This window comes from Parasteatoda tepidariorum, chromosome 7 (genome assembly GCF_043381705.1).
Source record: "Parasteatoda tepidariorum isolate YZ-2023 chromosome 7, CAS_Ptep_4.0, whole genome shotgun sequence".
Taxonomy (NCBI): Eukaryota; Metazoa; Arthropoda; class Arachnida; order Araneae; family Theridiidae; genus Parasteatoda; species Parasteatoda tepidariorum.
Genome location: NC_092210.1, coordinates 69,307,314 through 69,322,392, shown reverse-complemented (window position 1 = coordinate 69,322,392; position 15,079 = coordinate 69,307,314). Strand labels below are relative to the sequence as shown.

Sequence of the window (15,079 nt, the reverse complement as noted above, 5' to 3'; positions counted from 1 at the left end):
AGCACTCACCAACTGGTCCTGTAATTCTCTTACATTGTGAGGGGGTAGCCTGGCAGCACGAATTTGTTTTTCCAAGTAGGACCACAAATGCTCTACTGGATTAAGGTCAGGTGAATTTGGGGGCCAAGGCATGACTTGAAAGTCACTGGAATGTTCCTCGAACCAATCCATGAAGTTTTGAACCTTATGACATGGTGCATTATCCTGATGGTAAACATCATCCCCCGCAGGAAAAACTGTTGCCATGAATGGGTGAACCAGGTCTGCAACTACACTGCTCAAAAAATTAGGGGAGCCATGTGCTCCCCTAATTTTTTTGAGCAGTGTATATCTATGCATATATATATGTATATACACTGCTCAAAAAAATTAGGGGAGCACATGGCTCCCCTAATTTTTTTGAGCAGTGTATGTTCAAATAGCTTACAGACGTCAGGGATTGTTCTATGAGGATTATGGGTCCTAATGTGTCCCATGAAAACATTGTTCCTGGGCGAGAAACCATGAAAACCTGGACGAGCCCATTGTTATAGATGGAGGGTGGTCATAATGTAATGGCTCTTCGGTGTATATTTATTTATATATATATGAATTTACTATCAAAAATAGAAGAGTCCATATATTGGTTTCTAAGGTTTCCCTAATTTTCTTTTTCTCTATCAAATTTAGCTATTTTATTTATTTATTATTATGCATCAGAGGGGAAGAAATGCTTGTGATTTTTTTAAAAATTCGTATTTGGGAAGAAAAAAAAAATTTGGTTTTCTTTTCTTTTTTGGATTTTATGAATTTTAATTATTATTTTTTTTCTTATGTGATAATGATTTACGAAATGCTAAATTTTTTTTGGTGTGTTTTCCTCTTACAAAATGTGAGAATATCGCTCATGATATTAGAATAAAAAACAATACACATTCATTTAAAAAATATACATAAAATTTTATTATATCCAAATAGGCTTTTTTTTTGTAAACAACGTTTCTGTTACTTTAAATTTAATTAATAACATGTTTATTAGTTATTATTAAAAGTATCTTGCAGAAAGATATTAGAGATAGAGAGGTTTGGTGCAGAAAGTCCAAAAAAATTCTGCCACAGGATATTAATTTACATATGACATATGATTATATAAATGAGCCTTAGGATTTAATTTCCCAGAAAAATATACAATGATGAAAGCACAAGCAAGCAGCAAGTTTGAGATAAAAAAAAGGGCCTAAGATTTTTATACAAAAATGCAGTTGTAGTATACACCAATTTACAATTCACTAAGCATTTTGCATGTCATTTAAGTAAAGAACAAATAACAAGTTTAGTTGTAAGCTCCCTTCCATATATTGAAAACGAGGTATGTTAACTTCTCAGGGAAAATGTTACAGCCTCGAACTTTATTTTTAGTGTAATATGAGAGAAGATCTGACTGATTAGTCAGTTAGAAATATTTCAAACAGCATTGGTGACTATTTCCTGAGCTGGCAAAATTAAAAAATACCAATATTTAGTTAGAGAGGTTATGAAATTCAGTAATTCAATTAGATATTTATGTAAGTAGTAATTTAAGTATCTAAAAATTATTATCACCAACCTACCACTAACCTAAGCATTTACAGACGTTAAAACTTTTCTGTATGCATAATAAAAAACAAATTTATAAGCACAAAATTAAAATTTTTTTTTTCTCTTTGTATCAATTATTTAAAAATTCTTTACACACAACACATCATAAAAATTTCTTTTAGATGCCAGAAAAGACTAATTCAAAGCACTTGGTTCAGGGTTAAAACCTAAGATTTATTCACATAAATTGTTTTTTTCTTTTATGCTAAAGGAAAAACCTGCTTGGCAAGAACAGTTTCGTACAAATTTACATGAGTAGCTTTATATTCAAAGGTAAGTAAGAGTAAAATCATAGTAAAAATTAAAAATGATTTTTCAAAAATGAAACTCACTAAAAGTAACTAATTTACGTAAAATTTAAAAGGAAATTACCGTGAAAGAAGTTCATACTGAGTCATTTCTTCAATACAGAGTAATTCATGTTGACGTGCACAGTAGTTATCAGGTGTTAAAGTAGGTTCCATAACGGAATTGGTGACGTTAAATTTTCCATTAGGAACAGGATAACAAGAAAGAAGATTTTTTTCCAGATCACCCAAGGGATGTGGACGATTTTCAAAAGGTACAATGGTGACATCATTGTTACTCCAACGCTCAGTAAAAGAGACCACTGTCTCTCTTGCTTGTTGCAGTTTTTCCATATCACAGAGTGAGACAACATCAACACATAATTTTTTCACCAAAACAGGTTCAAACCCGAAATCAAAAACAATGTCTTGACGAAATGTGCCATATATATTTGTAAGGAATCGTACCTGAAAATGAAACATAAATTTTCTAATGTAATGAGTAAAAAAGATTACACATACAAACACAATTTTTTCGTTATTAAATATTGTTCTAACATAACATTCTATGATAGATTTGAGTTATTAATTAGATGTAACTTATGATATAAAAAAACATACTATATCCCTAATATAATGGAATATGAATGACATTTTCACATCAGCCCTCACTCCAATAAATTATAATTTAATAAGAGAAAAAAAATACACACTTACATTTTTTAAAAAAAAAAACTTTTAAACAGTTTTTAATTTTTGGACATTAAGAATTCAAATAATGAACATTAAGAATTCAAATTATTTATATAAAATTTTACTCATAACCTAATGCAATGATTTTTTGGAATAAATTGGAAATTAACAAAAACAATTTATTGAAGATAATTAAAGCAAGGTTGTGGTTTTGATCACCCTGAACAGGATGTGTGAGTGAGTGATGCAAATTTTTACGCAAGAGCCATGATTTGGCTATACCACACCTACAACTAGGTTAAAAGTTTATATAACTTAGTTAAAATTTATAAAATTTGGTTAAACTTCAAACACAAGGTTGAGTTTGAAGAAACTTGGTTAAAATCAAAACTAAAATAAAACTAAAGTAATTTGGCAAAAATCAATATAGCTAGTCAAAAGCTGGTCAATTTATTAAAATTTGAATTAAATCGAATTATAAAATCCGATTTCTTTGAGATAAGTCATTAAGTTAGGATGAGGTGCATCTCCAAGTAAAATTGCTAAAGTCGGGAAGCCGAAGTTAAAGTACTGTCGTCTTTTAGATTTAAACTTTATACACTGATTCAGGAAATGTTTCACTGTAAGAGACTCTCTACAAAAATTGCATTGTGGAGGTGCTTCACTTAAAATGAAATATTTGTGTGTCAAGCGGGTGTGCTCAATTCATAGCCTGTTGAAAGTACCTGGGTTTTTCTATTGTAGTTAGTGAATGGTGCAAATGGTTTAATATATGGTTAGATCTTATGCAATTTGTTGTTTATTTCAGTAGTCCAGTTTATCTGAGATGGGTAACAGGGTCTGCCACTAAATTTCGAATGTCAGGTAAACAGTGTTGTTTATTTGTAAGATTGTGTGTCGACTTGGCTATTGAGTGTGCTGTTTTGTTACCCTTAATGCCTATATGTCTAGGAATCCAACCAAATATTATTTCGTAGTTATTGTTAGTGAGTTCAATGTATAACTTTAAAATATGTGGGATAATAGAGTGAGGTTTACTGTTACAATTTTTTATAGCATCCATACAGCTTTTTGAATCAGAAAAGATAACCAATTTTTGTGCATTTGGTTTGAAAGAAATTGTAGAGCAAGAAGAATGGTATGACATTCCGAGGAAAATACAAAAAAATTTGAAGGTAGTTTCTATCACTCCTGCATTGTGTACAACCGCACTAGCTACATGGTTATTTAATTTAGATCCATCTGTGTATAGCACATAAAAGTCATTAAAATTATATAAATGGGAATAAAATAACTGCTGATAAATCACTGCAAATGTTTTATCCTCAGTCAAGTTTTTAAAAATGTCGACAATTTTAACATGCACGCCAATCCACACAGGAATCAACTCAGCTGATTCTAAAACATTAAAATCATCTAAACGTAATTTTGTTAAAAGATTTTTCATCCTTAATCCAAAAGTAGAATTAAGGCAGGTCTGTTGTTGAAGTGAGTAGAACATGGTGTTAAAACGTGAGAGTATAATGGACGCAAAGGGTGACATTTAATGTGAGAATAAAAGTTAAGAGAGAGACTATTTCATCTCAGAGCGAGAGAAGGTTCATTATGTAAAACACAAACTTTTGATTGGTGATGTACGTAAAGCTCCTGTGGTGATCACGAGTCCTTGATGATGAATAGTGTCTACATTTTTTAAAACCGACTTTCTAGTTGATCCATAAACTATAATTTAACTTGGAACGGATTAAAGAATGATATAATTTGAGCATTGATTAAAGATATTTAGTTTGGAGAAACAGGATTGTCGTAATTTCTGGATATGAGCTTTAAATGTCAATTTTAAGTCTAAGATTAGACCTAAAAATTCCGCTTCCTGGACAACAGGGATGACGGTATTATTAATGTAAAGTTCAGGATCAGGATGAATCTCTCGTTTTCAACAGAAATGAATACAAGAAGTTATTAGGTGAAGGTAAAACCATTTAAATCAGATCATTTTAAAATCTTGTTTATCGAAAGTTGTAACTGTCCTTCAATAGTCGCATGCACGTGGCTCTGCAAGTCAATCTAAAATCATCTATAAAATAACTCGCCTTCAACTGCATGTGATAGAAATGATAAAAGTTTATTTATTTTAATGGAAAAAAAAGACACTAATCATGCTACCGTTTGGGACTCCTTTGAGTTGGTTAAAATCATTTGATAAAATTGCATTAATACGTACCTGAAAGGTTCTATCAGTAAAACCTTACTTGTGTTTCTAGTATAAGTATATTGTCAACAGTGGATCTGCATTTTTTAAACCTGCTCTGATGAATATGATATATATTTTGAGATTCAAGAAATTGGACAAGCCTGGTATTAATTATCTTTTTAAGCAGTTTTCAGAGGCAGTTAGTCAATGCAATTGGTCTATAATTGTTCTGATTTGGGAATAGCTTTGACAATAGATTTTCGCCAAGAAGATGGAAATTCCCTTTCTAACCAAATTTTGTTGAACAGCTTTAAAACTGCTTGTAAATCAGTATCTGGAATATTTTTAGCATGGAATTATGAAGTTTGTCGGGACCTGTCGATGTAAACCAGGCACGGCTTAAAGCAGATTTTAATTCTGAAAAAGTAATTGGGGAATAGTATTCATCAGATGGGAATTTTAAAGATGTTTTTGTTCAATTTTATTTTTATATAATTGAAACTTTGTCGGACAATTAGAACGGTCTGATATCTTGCTAAAACTTTCAGCCAGAATATTAGCAATATCTTTAACATTAAATATTTTTTTCTCATTGGTTTCTAAATGCGGTATAGATTGATTAGGATAGTTACCAGAAATGGTTTTAATTTTTTCCAGATTTTGCAGGATGTAGTGTTGTTATTTATACTACAGCCATACTGCTCCCAAGAACTTTTTTGATTATTTCTTCGAGTTTTCCGTGAAAAGGCTCGAAATTTTTTGAAAGCTATTAAATTTTCAATGGTAGGAAATGTATGAAATTTCCTCCATGCTTTCTTTTGAGCTTTATAGGCAGAGCTACATTCTGGGTTCCAACATCCTGAACAGGACATATGGTAAAGTATCAGAAACAGTCTAAAAGCATATGAAATTGCCCCAAACCTATAATTTTTAAAATATTTATAACACTTATAACTCTAAATAAAACAACTTGCACACACACAAAAAAAAAATTTTTTTTTTAAAGATAATAATTAGTTATAAATATTTATTAGAAGAAACAAAAAATTGAAGACAGTGAGAAAGATTTTAGAATTTAAAATTTCAATTTAAGCAACTTAAATATTGGATTTTTTTAAATTAATAATTTTGCCATATATTTTGAGAAAGCAAATTTTAATTTTTAAATCCCAAATAAAATGTGAAAAAAATCTTTATTTTACAAATATAACTTAAATAACTTATGACATGTTTTCCAATTTAAAATTTTAAAGTTATTTCCCATATTACATCTATTCCATTCTATTGATCATCACTTAATAAAAAATAAAAAAAAAAAAATGTCTGATACCTTGTTTCTTCCAAAAACACAGGATTAAAATATTAAAAATCAAAACTTTCTAACCTGAATGATGAACAAATATGATTTTAAAAGTGATTGCCAACCACTATGAAAGAGAAGTTATGTATCAAAAATATTTAACAAATTTATCTTTTCACACAATATATTTCCGCATATTTTTATATCTTCTATATTACTAAAATAATACTCGCAAGTAGTTTACCTTCATGGTATAACTTTCATCTGTATAAGCATTTAGATCTTCATTATTCCATTCCTGACACTGAGGGCCTAAATTATATTCTTTCATGTCAGATCCACGGCGAGCTCTCAGTTGTGATATTCTAAAATGGAACCTGTGAGTTTCATAAAGCAATGCTGCGTGTCTCAAAGTTGCCTAAAATATTAAATAATATTTTTCAATAAACAATTAAACAGAAAGTTATTTTTTATTTCAATCTAATAGCAGGTTGAATGCAAATATAAAATACACTGTTCCCAATCATCATAGACAATCATTAAATACCTTTTTTTGAATAGCTCTTCGGAACACTGACTTTGCTGTGTTATGCATTAAGTATATTTGTTGTAAGTGGAAAGATTTAATATTGCTGTGAAGTCAATTTTAAAATTAAATGCATTGATTATTGTTGTGCCTCAGCTAAATTGATGATTGGGTTTAATTTTAAGATACAAATTTTATAAGTGACTTACTTCAAAGTGTTTCTCTTATCTTTTTTTTTATATGCATGTCTAACATCGTCAAATAAAAGTTTTTTGTACGTATATTGCTTTTCTTTATGAAATAGGGTGGTACCAAAACATATTTAGAGTTGTAAAATAATAGTTTTATGTACATATATTTCTATATTTTTAAGAAATCTGCTACAGAATGGTAACTGAACAAAACTGTTGCTTAGGGAATAACATTTGATATAGCCCTGCTGTTTTTTTAATTTAAGGAATGCATGTTTTGGGCTGCAAAATATGACCGTTAATTCAAGTAAACTTTGAATTTAATAGGGTGGCAATATCTGATTCTGTTTTGGACATGTGGCGAAAGGGGCACCAATAGAAATGTGGCTAAAGTGTTTACAGTGAAACCTCGATTTTACGTCCCCCGAATTTACGTTTTTNTGAGAAACGTAAAATCGGGGTTTCACTGTATTGAGAAAATATCTCAACATCGGGTGTCCATTGATAAAAAATCAGTTCCCTAAATTATAATAATAATTTGTGTCTACTTTAATAATTTTTATTGAAATATCAGTTGTACAAACATGATATGGTAGAAGATCTATTTAAACCACATTAACCATATATCAGAAAAAAATTCATGATCTCAAAACAAATTCATAACCACAAATTATAAACAAATTTATTTCCCAGCTTTAAATTTTTTTGCTTTGTTTTATAGAAATTATTCAATTCATGTTAGTGATTGCACTTTACATTCATGCGATAAGCAAAATATAAAAACAGCAGAAATTTTTTGATGGACCATTAACCAGATATTTTGCTTTTTTATTGGATGATATGCTGGTGACATTATACATTATTCATATTATTTAAAGCACTATACATTATTCAAATAGATAAATGGAGTAAAACTTAGTCAAAATTTTTTGAAGTACTGTTATTTTTCTATACAATTTGAAATTCAGCACAGAGAAATTTAGGAGAAAAAATTCAAGTAAAAAAATAGACTTAGAATATTATCTAACAGTTTTAAATTATTTCTTTTTCAGCCTTTCTCACAATAAAAATATGTCACGAGAAGATGACAATTAAAGAAATATTAGATCAGAATAATTTCTAAAAGAAAAAAATCTAAACAATTATTTACATATTGCTCATTATTGCAAATTTAAACTATTGTATTCTGTCTGTGATGCTGGAAAAAAAAAAGAACAGTTTCAATTTTCGTACTGCTTTATCACTTTTTACTAAGGGTAATGAGAAACACACAAAACATTCAGTTTCCTTTAATTAGTATTTAAAACAGTTATTTTTTGAAAATTAAAACTGTTTGTCAATCATTTTCTGCTTCTTCAAAAAATTTGTAAATCTTATGTTAGAACATTAAGCTTTAATAAAACTAAATCTTTACTCTATTGCTGCCTTTCAATTAGTAGAAATTTTTTTGTCTTTTTCAGAAAACACCGCTTGTTAGTCCTTCAACTGTGATTGGGTGCCCGATGTATTGAAAAAGAATTAAACAGATTCCTTCAAATTTTTTCCCTCCAAAATCCATTAGGATTTTCAATTGTTTTTTAGACATTTCCACATAGTTCCAATTCTAATATTTTTAATGTAATGCTGTTCGAAAATTTGCTTGGTATAATGTTCTAAATGTTTCATTTAGATCACCTGTTTTAAAATATAAGATATTAAAAGTTTATTTCAGAATTCAGAAAATTTACTGACTTTTCCAGGTTTCCTAGGAAAATGTTGACAAAACTCCAGGCTGTATCTCTTCAATAGATGGCAATATTTTATCAGATATATAATATTATTTACTTAATAAGCATAGATAATTATCTATGCCTTTCAAAAACATATTGAAAAAAAAAAGCAGCACTCCTGTTTGCAGCAAATTTAAGTATTTGAATATGCTAAGAGCATAATTGTGAAATTTTTGCTGTAGTTTAAAAAAAAAATTAAAGGAAAGTGATCATTTTAAATTTATATCAAATGGAAAAAAAAAGCTTACAAAAATTCACATTAAATGACTTGGGGAAAAAAAAAAAACTTAAGCCTTGAGTTATTTTAAACTGAATAATAAAAGCAAAGTAGACAATATACATATGTTTAAAAAGAAAAGGCTTATTTGGTGCCTTGGACTAGATAATTACTAGGTTTGTAGAAATATTGGTCCCGGATAAATGGTTCTGTACTGTATTTTGATATTCCCCCCCCCCAAAAGTCAAACTGGGCTTATTCTCGATTTTCCTGATCCCACGAAAACCCTGCTAAATTTAGAGTTACTTTCACCCTTCAAAATTTAACCTTTGTAACAACTTACTTTAGCAGAAATATGGAAAGTCCATTCTCGGCAACAATTTTTCTCTGATACAGTTAGATTCAATTCTGGTTCAAAAGCTATTTCTACGGCATCTGAAACTTCTGACATGATAGAATTTGGATTAGGGGCCGTAAGCCATTTATCCAGAAGTTGCTCAGTATAGTGCCTTCCTTGAAGTCGTCGTTCTTTAGCTTGTAGCAACTTTTTTTGTCTGTAATCAAACCGCTCTTTCCATTCAGATAATTCGTCATCACCATGAGCATCACAACACAGCTTATTTAACCTGCACATTCCACGCAATCCAAATCTAAAAAGGCGAAATCTATATGTTAAATTTCATCCGTAACTTTAAAAATGAGATTGTTTTTCCAAATTTATTCATAACATAATAGAAAAAAGTAAAACGTTTTGACTTACTAGAATGAAAATAATATGTAGGTGTGCTTAAACTATAGATGTATGAGTGTTTAAAGTAGGGATATTATGAGTAACAAGAAATTACATGTACCAGACTACATTTTCAGTATCTTGCTTTTATTCTCAGTCCCTCATGTCAGGTACTCAGATTTAAAGTAACCCTTAAAACTACTTGTGGTTTTTGAAATCCATATATTCCATTAGTTTTTTTAATAACTTTAAGCTGAGCCACAATTAACTTTTGCCTAAACCAATTAGGAAAAAATCATCTCTAATGAACTAAAGTTGATAATTTTTAAATAAGACCATACATTTAAATATATATCAATGATCAGAGATGAAAAACTTTAAAAATAAAAATTTAGAGATAGCTTTAAATAGTAATTGCATAGAAAAATGTAATCACATAAACACATTTAAAACAAGTGATGAAAATATTTAATTTTTTTCTATGAATTAATAATGAAGTAAATGTAGGAAAACATTTAATTTAAAATTTAATTAAAAAAAATAAAAAAAACTAGAGTATATCTAGAATTTTAAAAGAAATATTAAGAATTATCATAGAATTTTTACTTTATCATAGTAAATCCATCTTTGTATCATTTATATTTTTAAATTAACTTAAGTAAGACCACAGTTTGTAAGCAAACACAATGATTTAAAACCAAAACATATGTTTGCTATTTTAAAATGCAATTTGTGTACATGGATCAATCATGGGTGCCACTCTAGAAACATTTCAATACTGAACTTATTTTTTGACCAATCAACAAGATGTAGTGCTATTTTGGAGAATTTTTCAGAAATTTATAGTTCATTTTCCATGAGAATGGCCCATATATTATAGCATAGAATTTTTCTAAAAAAAGAAATTTTTTTTTCCCTCTTTCATAATTACAAAAGTACACAATGAAAGTATTGTGCTTGATTCAGTATTTAATAAAATATCTCCTATATCAAAAGAGAAACTTGCCCCAGGTTTTTGATAGATTTCGACAGTTTATGACACAAGGGCGCCGCCAGTAGGGGGTCAATTGCACCCCTGTCAGGTATGGTCAGCCCCCCCCCTCATCCGGAAAATTTTAAAGTCTCCTCTGGAAAATAGTCTGGTCACATTTTTTTCCAAATTATGTCAAAAATTCATTTACAAATGCCTAATAAAAAATAAATGTCTTAACAGAATATTTTGTACCTTCTCTCATAAAAAATTTGCTATATATTTTAATTTGAAGGAAAAATACTGTTCAATTTTAATAAACATTACATTATTTTTAGTAAATTAACAAGTTAAAAAAAATCAACAACTTACTCCACACAAACTGAGTATTGGTCAGCTCCAACACCTCTTGGTGGTGCTCTGAATTTCCATTCTCTACCTTCATCACTCATAATAGTCAACTGATGAGCTTCAGAATTGCAATGTGCAATCAGCTCAGCTTCAGTGTTAAAAATAACACTACAGTAATCACAAAATTCAATCATACCTTTAAATATAAAAATAAACAAATCTTTATTAAGCTAGTAAGTGAAAAATAAATTACACTAATTATACTGACAATTATATTATTGCTATAAATTGAAGAATTATAAGGCCTAGATGTGATTAACTTTTAATCTTGTTTATTCAAATAAATTTATAAAAATATAATTATTTAAAATAACTATTATTGGTAATAATTTACAGCTTATTGAATCAAACTTTGACTTATAAAGAGTAAAATAGCAAATTAAAGTTAAGGTTGTTTTTCTTGCAATGGAATTTAAGATATTTGGAACTGTATTACAGTATACACCAGACAACTTTTAAAATGGACTAACTACTGAGGTACAATTCTCTACTTTGAAAAAAAGGGGCAAATTTTATGGCCAAAAAATAATAAAGATCATATTTAATTTGTTTAGAATAAAGAGTATAATTTCATTCATAGATCACTGAATTACTCATAATTAATAATGGCTTTAGCCCAATATAGTCTGGGGTCTGTTTAGAAGAAATTTGGGTCCGTTAACGGACCCTTCACAAAATATCTTTTCATAAAAACGGACTTGATGACCTAAAAAATCTCANCAAAATATCTTTTCATAAAAACGGACCCTTCACAAAATATTTTAACTTAAAAACGGACCCTTCACAAAATAATTTATCTTTTAATCGGACCCTTCACAAATTTGTTTATCTTCATTATTGTTTTGCTAATCGAATAAAACCTTCCCAGGGGGGAGAGAAAGACAGATGTAAACAAACTAAGTTTTGTCTTCGGCAGACGCTTCTTCCTTTATTCTTTCCGAAATAAATATTCTGCGTTCAGCAGTAAAGGCTAAATACGAAATATTTGTATGTTGCCCCTCTCATTTAGTTGCAGCAATTGCTGTTGATTTTCGAAAATTTAATTTTTTTTATTTATTATAATTTTACAGTGTTAAGCATAATCTTGTATGTCTTTACAATTTAAAAACTCCTTGAAAAAGTTTTTTTGCAATAACGGACCCTATTTGCACAAATTCACAAAAGCGGACCCTGGTTGAAAGAATGTGACTTAACGTTTATTTTATATTCACAAATTACGAGTAATTTTTTCACAATTTTACAAAAACGGACCTTTCACAAAATGTCTGGACTGACCCTGATAGTGAAAATTTTTATATTGTAGTATTAAAAAAACAGCCAGTATCAATTTGTCAATATGAATATTCAATAACATAAGCAATCAAGTTAAAGACTTTAACCAAATATTACAGTAAGGTTTCAATAATTTCAAATTGAAAACAATAAATATATGGGTTAGTATTTTTGTATAAAAGTAGTGAATTATCCCTTTGTTCACTCACTAAAAATACTATGATATAATTACTATTTTGATGATCGGAATCTATCATTTTTAAAATCAGGTTAGAGAGCCTAATCAATAATTGTAATAAATACTACAAGATGTATTACCGAATTTAAGGAAAATAAATTAACATACGGGCAAAGAATTCATTACCGTAAAAATTTGATACTGAGTTTCTTATAAAATGACTGAAATTCCAAAAAGTTTTAACAATTTTTAATTTACAAAAATTTTTGATCGAAAATCCAAATCCTTTTATTCTTCAAATCTATTTTAAAATCCACCTTTGTATTTGTAGAAATAACAAACACAAAAATCAGAAACATTAGGATAAAAAGCTAAAAAAAAAGGAAAAAAAATTATCATAAAAATCCAGAAAACAATGAATCCTGATGAATTTCATTTTATCAACCATACATTTGACTAAATGTAGAAACTAATAACAGGAAAAAAAAATCAGTAATATTATATCAACCTTAAATGATATTACAAGTTCAAAATAGCAAAATCACAAGATTTTAATTTGAAAATAAATAAAACAGGAAAAACGGAAGAAGATCACTATCTCAACCCCTAACAAGAGTGGTGTTAGATAGCAATTGTTGCTCAAAGAGAGAGTAATATTTCTTTTTTTAAGATTGTGTTGCTGTACAAAGTAGCAAAATTGTCAACAAAATAAATTTTTATTTATTAATAGGAATTTAATATGTTATTATTAATAATCGTCAGGATTAAGACTAAGAAACTTCATCATATCAAAAATAAGTTTCTTTGACAGTCACTCTTAATGCAATTAATTTAAACAAGAAAATTTCTAGCAGACAAAAATTTATAGACAAAACTTGGGGAAAATGGGACAATTCCCAGACTTGAAGAATTAAAAGCTCGCTTTGTCAGTTTGAAAACAGACAAAGAGAAAGTAGAGATATTCTATCCTTTTTTTCTTTTGTTATCAGCAAATTAATTTTTGATGAATTAAAATGTCTTGATACATGTTAAATGTTCTTTTCACTTTACCAATTATTTTCCAACTCTTCTCTGACAGTATTTTTTATTATTGCTTTTCCATCAATATAAAAATTCATATTAAATATATATTAAAAAACAGAATTTGACTGATGCATTTTAGGCAAAATGATCAAATTAGATTAAGAATGAATGCTCCTTACGTTTTTCAAAATTGTAAAATGTATTTTATCATTCTTTAAGTCTTTAATTTTTTTTAATTATAGTTTGCTTCCCTGAGAGATTTCAAATATTGATATAAAAGCATTATTAAATAAATAATGACGTCATACGGAAACTATGAATTGGATTCCTCAAATTCATTGTTCATGCTTCAAAAGTTGAAGAAATTTGGAACAAGATCAAAAAAATTTGTGTTGCAGAACTGCCCAATTGTTTCAGGATTTAGTTTGATCTACAACTATTTCATTATTGATTCATTCTTATTTTGACCAAAATCTGAAGTTTCTTAAATGATCAATATTAACTTAAAAATTGTATACAAGCACTTCACTAACAAATTCTTATATATACTAACTAGACTTCTCTTTCTTACTTTCAATTACTTATTTATACAAACTGTATCTACAGTATGTAACTGGTTTCCATGACTGAACTCGAAATATTTACTAATTTATTAAAAATCAAAGACACAGTTCCTAAAGCAAATATATATATAACGTAAAAATGCATCACATAGAGTAGTTTAAATAAAAACCTTAGTTTTAAACAGACATAGCACTTTTACTACAAATATAAACTTTTATATGATTCAAGTTAGAACATGCTTTATATTTTTAAAGTATAGATTGATCGTTAGTTAAAAGTTCATGTCAAAACAGCAATTTATAAACAGTAAGCGTGAGGGAAAAAAAAACTCAAAATTTAACAGTAAAATGAATGAGTCTCTGAAATTAAAATTTATTTTAAAATTGTAAAATATTTGGTATTGTTTTCAAAAACTGAAAGACAATTTATTAAAGGTTATAAAAAGATTAATTCTTTGTAAGTGTCAAAATTTGCATTTACAAGGTAACAATAACAATTAACGAGCAAAATAATTAAATGTATCATAAAACGCACTAAATTTAATTTCAAATGTTTCAAAGAAAATTCAAAATGCATTTTGCAAGATTAAAAACAATAACAATGTCATAACATGAATAACAAAACTGAAATTTTAATTTGAAAGCGGAGAGAATATACTAACTTATGAACGTATTTTTCCTTATTTTCTATAAAGAAAAACTAAAAAGTAAGAATAATAATAGCGGAGCACAATTTCTACATAACTAAATGGAATTTACTTTGGTGAAAAAATTCGTTCATAATTTAAAATTTAAGAAATTTAATGACCGCATCCCAATCCTATAAACTATAAAGACGAAAAATGAACTCTTCCATCCAATAGGCAAACCTGGTGCCATTCTGCTACAGAAATGTGATAAATTTAATCAAATCAAGGACGGATACTGTATCCTCTATTTAAGCATAACCCATGTAAGCTAAAAGCGCAGTACCGAAGTTTTTAATTCATAAAAATGAAAGAGATTAGGGAACGTTCTTTCTAGACGTGATTCATGCACGAGCGATTAAATTTCAAAGTGACCGGATCACGCTATTTGTCGGAAAGGACATCACTACTTGTAGAAAAGGAGATGGCAGAGATACAGGAGAAGGAGGAGA

At 28.6% G+C, this 15,079-nt stretch overlaps 1 protein-coding gene across 3 annotated transcripts in view; it reads right to left on the bottom strand.

The window, feature by feature from the left end:
• The window catches only part of LOC107447063 (Helicase with zinc finger), a 38,972-nt gene extending 24,133 nt beyond the window's left edge, over positions 1-14,839 (bottom strand). The window contains exons 1-5 of one of the 3 annotated variants that reach the window (XM_016061874.3): positions 14,604-14,839; positions 10,867-11,041; positions 9,138-9,444; positions 6,336-6,509; positions 1,990-2,372 (exon numbers count right to left, since the gene is read on the bottom strand). In XM_016061874.3, coding sequence (XP_015917360.2) covers positions 1,990-2,372; positions 6,336-6,509; positions 9,138-9,444; positions 10,867-11,039 — 1,037 coding nt within the window. In that variant the 5' untranslated portion in view covers positions 11,040-11,041; positions 14,604-14,839. Of the gene's footprint in view, positions 1-1,989; positions 2,373-6,335; positions 6,510-9,137; positions 9,445-10,866; positions 11,042-13,949; positions 13,966-14,603 lie in introns of those variants that run through there. The other 2 variants (XM_016061873.3, XM_071183571.1) reach the window with 2 other exon arrangements.
• Positions 14,840-15,079: the final 240 nt, after the last annotated feature.